The sequence below is a fragment of the Telopea speciosissima genome, unplaced genomic scaffold (assembly GCF_018873765.1).
Source record: "Telopea speciosissima isolate NSW1024214 ecotype Mountain lineage unplaced genomic scaffold, Tspe_v1 Tspe_v1.0025, whole genome shotgun sequence".
NCBI lineage: Eukaryota > Viridiplantae > Streptophyta > Magnoliopsida > Proteales > Proteaceae > Telopea > Telopea speciosissima.
This window is the reverse complement of record NW_025317361.1, coordinates 167,099-174,398: the sequence shown is the minus strand read 5'-3', so window position 1 is coordinate 174,398 and position 7,300 is coordinate 167,099. Positions and strand designations below refer to the sequence as shown.

General features: G+C 38.7%; 1 protein-coding gene across 1 annotated transcript; it reads left to right on the top strand.

Moving 5' to 3' along the window:
- The first annotated feature begins 5,459 nt into the window (after positions 1-5,459).
- LOC122647328 (aquaporin PIP1-3) lies at positions 5,460-6,685 on the top strand. Its single transcript, XM_043840750.1, has 3 exons — positions 5,460-5,887; positions 5,999-6,294; positions 6,419-6,685. Exons 1-3 carry the CDS (start codon positions 5,560-5,562, stop codon positions 6,653-6,655), a joined length of 861 nt encoding a protein of 286 aa, XP_043696685.1. The 5' UTR covers positions 5,460-5,559; the 3' UTR covers positions 6,656-6,685.
- The last annotated feature ends 615 nt before the right edge of the window (positions 6,686-7,300 follow it).

The following is a 7,300-nucleotide window of genomic DNA, read 5'->3' as shown; positions in this document are numbered from 1 at the left end:
AATGAAAACATGGCAGTAGGAGTAGATAATCATATGGTGAATCCCAGTCGAGCAAGCCAATTTCATTCCAAACTTTATTGCGAAGGCCTCACTGACCATTACTGAGGAGGGGTACATATGATCTGTTGCAACTAAAACTAGCCTCCCTTGTTCACTAGGAGTTGGACCTTCTAATCTCATTGCCTTAGGTTTATTTGGCAATCTGTATCTGAGAAAATGGCGTGCCACCACCCCTTCGGTAGAATCAGGAGTAGATGATCTCAATGGCTTTATATCTTGATTAGATGGTTTGCATTACTGGGTTCCTCTATATTTTATCTATATGGTCAGTTTTATTTTGTTTTGGGCTCCTCTATAAATTCCTGTTTGCCTTGGGAAGGCAAGATTACTAGTCATCAACTATATATATATATATATATATATATATATATATATATAGAGAGAGAGAGAGAGAGAGAGAGAGTTGACTGCAAGATAGTAAATATTGAGAAGAAAAAATTTAGTTTTTCAATTATGCTAGTAATTATTATATTTATTGATTAATTTACTAATCAATTAAGTAGTCAAGCATATTTTGTTCAAAAAATTGGCTAGACTCGCTGAGTTCATGGTGACTCGAGTAAAAAGATTGAGTCTTATTCGACTCGAGTGTTTCATGACCGAGTTTGGTCATTTTTCACCCTGACCGAGTTTATATGACTCTTGACCAGGATTCCTAAAATTTTGACTCGACTCGGGTGACTCGTCCGAGTCAAACCCTGGTTTTCCAACTATACTTTCATTTTTTATTTTTCGTTTCACTTTTTATTTTCTCATTTCTCTTACTTTCCTTTCCCATTGTGTGTGTCTGTTTTACTTGATTTGTTTTGAATGGATCCATGTGGCCGATCCCATTTAATTGGGATAAGACTGAGTTTGTTGTTGTTGTTGTTGTTGATCTGATGGGGATGGTGGGAAGAAAAACAAGGTGAGGAAGTGGTGATGGTTCTACTTAGAGGAAGAAGTGATGGAAGAACGGATATTCACTTATAAACCAGGTTTGGGTTTAGGGGTACTTAGCTAACTTATTAGTATTATCTTAGGGAAAAAGATCTCTACTTGGTGGTGTTTCATACGCTCTCCAATGGGTGACACGCCTGGGTATCTACCCAGGGGGCAAATGCGTCATCTCACGGTGCCTTGTGAGGTGTAGGAAACACTACCAAGTAGAGATCTCTTGCCCTCTTATCTTATTAGTATACCTAGTTAATTTTGTGAGCATTTTTTTTTATTCTCATGAAAAGAAAATTTTTATATGAAAGGAAGAGATTAGCAATATTGTTTTTAATTAGTGGGCAATTACTTTATTACAAATATTTCAACAATCTATCTATTCTCCGCTCAAAAATGAAGTCTAAGACTGGAGTTTTATGGAAAGAGCCCCATATTACAAAAGCAAGGGTAAAAAATATGTGAAACTTTATTGCACACTTTTTGAGTATATATATGAAATGACAAATTTAAATAGCAACATCACAAATACTTGATATTGTGATTTAAATCCTTGCATGAGATCCAACATCAAATAGCATTGAAATTTTTTATCTCGAATCAGACAGTGGTGAGGTGCACCATCTAATGTGCTTTAAAGTTGAACTGGGATGGTGAAATGCACTTGAGAGGATGAAAATGCGTTGGGAGTGCGCTGACTTACAAGGGAACTACTCAAGATGGGAGTACGCTTCAACAATGGATCACTGATTGGAATGAATTCCAGAAGCTTAGAAAGACAAAAGCGAAGGAACTAGGCTGTGTAGCTTCATTGCTTGGCATGTATGGCGGTTGAGAAATGATGTAGCATTTGGCAAACGAAACTGATATCTTGCATAAGTGTATTTTCATATTCTCAACGTCATGTCATCACTTAACATTGGATGTTTAATGGACAATTAGTTTAGCATGATTTTGAAACTACACGGATGTACTCGTTCATTTTCTGAAACCTTGAATGGATTTGTATTTTAGACAAAGTACAGGAGAGGTACACATTATTTACCTTTTTTTAATTGGTAAAAGAAGATGCTCATAGTCAAGTGAGCATATAAAATTATGATGAATATTATATATGTGATGATAATGATGATGATGAATATTATAAATGACAATTATTGATTCTATAATACCCCAGCCACTTTCACGGTTACTGTAGGATTGGAATAAAATTTGTAGATTAATTCCAATGCAACGATGAAACTATGGGCGGCTGTTCCACGCGAAAGGCCGGTGAAGCTACAACATTTTTTTATGAACCTGACTGGTGTTTTGTGTTTTTTGTTTGGTAAAGTGACTGGTTTTTTGTTTTGTTTTGTTTTGGGATGTTTGCCACGTGGCAATAGTTTTGTGGGTCGACGGTCGCTGTTCTTAGATGGCAATTGGGAGGAGATTTTAGGATTGTGACATTAGATGACAGCCACGTGGATAAAGGATGTGGTTTGGTCGGTTTGGGGACTTTCTGACTTAATTTGAGGTGTCTCTGGAGTAGAATAGTTGCTGTTTGGCTTTTTCTCTCAGGATTTTTCCATTCTCCGCATTATTTTTGTTGGCAAAACGGGCCTGGGCCCTGGCTTTCCTGTGACTTCCAGTTCAGTGCAATGGAACCCTAAGGACCCCACCCCTTCCTTCACAAGTCTGGGTTGTCTACCGGAATGATTGGTTATCTTTTTATTTTATTCTTCGTTATTATTATCATTATCTATGTTGTACCAGCCGATTAGGGATGCAAGTTTGACCCTATCGGCCCGAACTCACCTTGAGCCTGAATAGGCCTTGGGCTGAGATATCTGACCCTAAGGGTGGACAAGGGTTGGAAATTGCTGACCCTGAGTTAGGGTCGTGTCGCATTAGGGTTGAGGCCCTGGGAGAGAGAGATCTAGAAATGTGTGGTCTCTCGAGTGTTAAATCAAAGAAGCAAAATAAAACCTACCCTCTATTACATTAAAATTCTCTACAGTTTGGGCATCTTGTGATGCACTACAATTCGGGCCTAAGGGCTCGACATCTGGAAGAAACTTCATCTAACTATGCAAGCTTGATGCAAGACAGTTTTTTTTTCCAACTCAAACTCAACATTATTGAATGTCGCATCATCCACATATCGAGTTCTCAGGCCTGCATTGCAATGCATCGCAAGATTGACACTGGAGAGGATTTTTTGTCCCTTAAAACTGCTACATTTTTTGTCTCTCTAAAATGCCCTTGAAATGAATGGAGTGCCGATCAGCAAATCCTTCCCGAGATATTAATCCAAAAAACAACCACATTCCGGTATAGGGTTAGTTGTTCAATTATAGTCCAACCGAGGGTAGTCCAGTCATTTGAACCTCAGTGACTCAGTGAGTGAACGTGTTTTGAGTGACTTCTATCGGATTCCAAGTTCTAACCGGCGGAACATAAAGACGGTCTCAGTTATGCACGTGTTTCTTGGGTTACTACTCTAGCTGGGCCAGGCCAAGTCTCACGAGTGGAGTGCAGAAAATAGCCGTTTTTTTTTGAGTAAAAAGGAAATAGCCGTTGGGCAGGTTGGTCGAATTCATCGGTTACCACAAACATCCAGGATTGAGACTGGGTGTCTCCTCTGTGTGACTTTCCCAACGGTCGGTAGAAAACGGCCAATTTTTTTCTCACCACTCACCCTTCCACTCCCTTTTTGTCCCTCTTTCTTGACAACTGAGACCCTTCTATTAATCAATTTTTTCTGTAAAATGAATTTAATTTCGTATTTTTTATTAGTTAAAATAAAAATAAATGCATCAAATTTTCTTTCAATCATTGTTAATGCATTCAATTGATATCGATCATTCGTAAATAGAGAGCAAATATTTAGGATTTAAGATGATGGGTCGAGAAAAACTCGATCCAAAATACAAGTATTAGTATCAATGTCATTATAGGCCTTGTTTGATACTTATATGATACCAATATGGATCAGATCGATATAGAGCATAGATTCAAGAATAAACATTCTATTATGATAGTAATGTAGATTGGCCTGTTGGCATCAAATGTAAATTCAAAAATAAGTGTTTTTTTAGTTAATACAATTGATCGATATTAATTAATATCGATCTTCGACTATATCAATATATATCAGCCAAAAACATCGATACAATTCCAATAAGAACCATGAGCAAGGCTTTTAAGAAGTTAGGATTTTAGCAGATACAATTGGTCAATAACATTTATCGGTATCGATCTTCGACAATATTAATATATATCAATCAAACATCAATAGAATGCCAATACTTAGAACCATGAGCAAGACTTGTAAGAAGTCCGGGTTCAAAAATCCGGAATTGAAAATTTGAAACCATATGCAGTATCAATTCCTACCAATATTGATTCTAGATCAAAACATTATTTTTTTATGAAAGAAAATCATATTTATACTATATTAGTAGTTGATTCGTATTAGTCAAGTATTACTTGATATCAATATAATGAATTGATACTGTTGTTCCGATATTAATTCCTAAAACCATAGACCATATCGATGAATATGAATCAAGATCCATAGATGGTATGAGATCGATTCTGATGGTTGAATGTCATTGGAGTGGATTCGGGATCTTTATCACCTCCAGTTCTCTGTCCGACCCAATTCCTCTAACAAGGGAAGACTGAAATAATTACCCTACCCCTGCCCAAACGTTCCACTCAGATGGGATCCACCACCCCCTAGAGAACTAGGCCGGACAGGAAACAGGAAGAGATAATTTTCCACTGGATCCGGGCTCGGTTAGTATACCCAACATTTTTTAAGAGTTCTATCAAAAAAACAAAAAAAAAAACAGTCCTGAAGACTTCAACGCCAAAAATTATAATAACGAGGGGCCCCATGGCGGCAGTCGCCCAATCACATCGTAAGCTTAACTAATAAGTAGCATGTAGAAGAAGCTCCATAATCCTAACCCGAAAATGACTTTTGATTTTGATTTTGATTTTGATTTAACGTTATTCTATGTAGACTTGTTTCTGTAACCAGTAAACAGTAACAATCACCTTACTTTAAGCTAACTTCTTTTATATCAGATAGGTTAGGTGAAATCAAAAGGTGTAGGGTTCTAGGCAGGTCAAATTTTATTTTTTTGGGTAAGTAAGTGACAGGTCATCAATACCCATTAATACATAAGAAAACCATATTAAAAAAAGATAAAGACTCTGCAACAGATAAGAACAGCGAGACAGAATCGACAGGTGTCAATATCCTTATGTTCCATTCCCAGATTCCAGAAACATCTCTTAACAGTTCTTAATGGAACCCTTAATCAAGTTTTAAAAAAAACTAATACACAGCCAATCCCATACACTAATTAAAAAGAGAGAAAAAGATAAGTCTTACAAAATTAAAAAATACCCTTTACTCCTTAATCCTTATTATGATTTGATCACTCTCTCGCTATAAATCACCACCAAAACTTTAGTACTTCCACCTTAACTCACACAATCACAGACAGGCAGAGAGAGAGCTTCACTTAAGGAGGGGTTTTTTTTGTTGTTGTGTTCAGAGCTTGCAGAGAGGAAATGGAGGGCAAGGAAGAAGATGTGAGGCTTGGAGCAAACAAGTACTCAGAGAGGCAGCCCATAGGAACTGCAGCACAGACAGATAAGGACTACAAGGAGCCACCCCCTGCTCCTCTGTTTGAAGCTGGGGAGTTGCAATCATGGTCGTTTTGGAGAGCTGGAATTGCAGAGTTCATGGCTACTTTCCTCTTCCTATACATCACAGTCTTGACTGTCATGGGTGTGCAAAGGTCTCCTAACAAGTGTGCCTCTGTGGGTATTCAAGGAATTGCTTGGGCTTTTGGGGGTATGATCTTTGCCCTCGTCTACTGTACCGCCGGCATCTCAGGTTAGTAAATCCTAAATCTAACCTCAAACTCAATTCCTTTTCGATTTTTGTTCTTACTTTTTGTGGATTTTTTTATTAAACATTTGTGTTCCATTGATGGGTTTGATGCAGGAGGACACATTAACCCAGCTGTGACCTTCGGTTTGTTCTTGGCAAGGAAATTGTCTCTGACCAGGGCATTGTTCTACATTGTGATGCAATGCCTTGGGGCGATCTGTGGTGCTGGTGTTGTGAAGGGCTTCCAGAAGTCTCAATACCAGATGTTGGGTGGTGGAGCCAACGTAGTGAACCATGGCTACACCAAGGGCGATGGCCTTGGTGCTGAGATCGTAGGTACCTTCGTCCTCGTTTACACCGTCTTCTCTGCAACTGACGCCAAGAGAAGCGCCCGTGACTCTCACGTCCCTGTAAGTAGTAACTAAGAAACCTTTCTTCCACTTGTTTGTGGTTTTGTGCCACTGAAATTGCAGTGACTCCCCCCCCCCCCCCCCTTTATACCTTCCTGGTTCTGATGATGTTTTGGTTGTGCAGATATTGGCTCCACTGCCAATAGGGTTCGCAGTGTTCTTGGTGCACTTGGCAACCATTCCAATTACAGGAACAGGAATCAACCCAGCGAGGAGTCTTGGAGCAGCCATCATCTACAACAGGGATCATGCCTGGGATGACCACTGGATCTTCTGGGTAGGGCCCTTCATTGGAGCTGCACTTGCTGCGGTGTATCACCAGATCATCATCAGGGCTATTCCTTTCAAGTCCAGGGCCTAAAGCTCTGGCTAAATCACATCCTTCTATCATCATCATCTTAATTTGTCAAAAGAAGAGAACGAATCATAATTATTCTCCTTTCTTTATTGTGAAAATCCCATCTTTTCTTCTTTTTCTTTGCCTTCTTTCTTCGTCTCTCTGAGAATCATGTGGGTCTGGGTTTTATAAGCTTTTTCTTTCTTTCTATCTTTTATGGGTATTGTAAATTATTATGATTATTATTATCTATGGATGGTGAAGGGGGTATCCATTATCGAATCGAAGTGGGGGTGCGTGCTTAAATTTTGTGGTTTTGGATTGGCATGGAGCTTTGGAATGGAAAATTCAATTTTTTTTTTTCTTTCTTAGCCCTTTTTTGTTTTTTTTCCATTGTTTACAAGTGTGTGCAAGTAATGAGATGTTGTGATAAACTTTGTACTCTCTCTCTACTAGTACTTTTGGGGTTTTAACTGTGTTCCGGGCGGATTAGGATTTTATTTGTTGTTGTAATTGGAGTGCTGCTGTGCGTGTCGTGCGACGTATAGTAGGATTTACTGTGCACACATGGTCGTTGCTACACCGCACGATGCGCATAGTAGTGCTCCAGTTACAGCAGCGGATAAAAATTCGATGGATTACTTAAAATGATGAATGGTAATGGAGTAA

What these genes read in the sequence shown, in the direction of transcription:
- LOC122647328 (XM_043840750.1), top strand. Translation starts at nt 5,560, where the DNA reads ATGGAGGGCAAGGAAGAAGATGTGAGGCTTGGAGCAAACAAGTACTCA. An exon ending in CTGTACCGCCGGCATCTCAG is followed by an intron (nt 5,888 to 5,998) that starts GTTAGTAAATCC and finishes GGTTTGATGCAG; the next exon opens with GAGGACACATTAACCCAGCT. An exon ending in CCCGTGACTCTCACGTCCCT is followed by an intron (nt 6,295 to 6,418) that starts GTAAGTAGTAAC and finishes TTGGTTGTGCAG; the next exon opens with ATATTGGCTCCACTGCCAAT.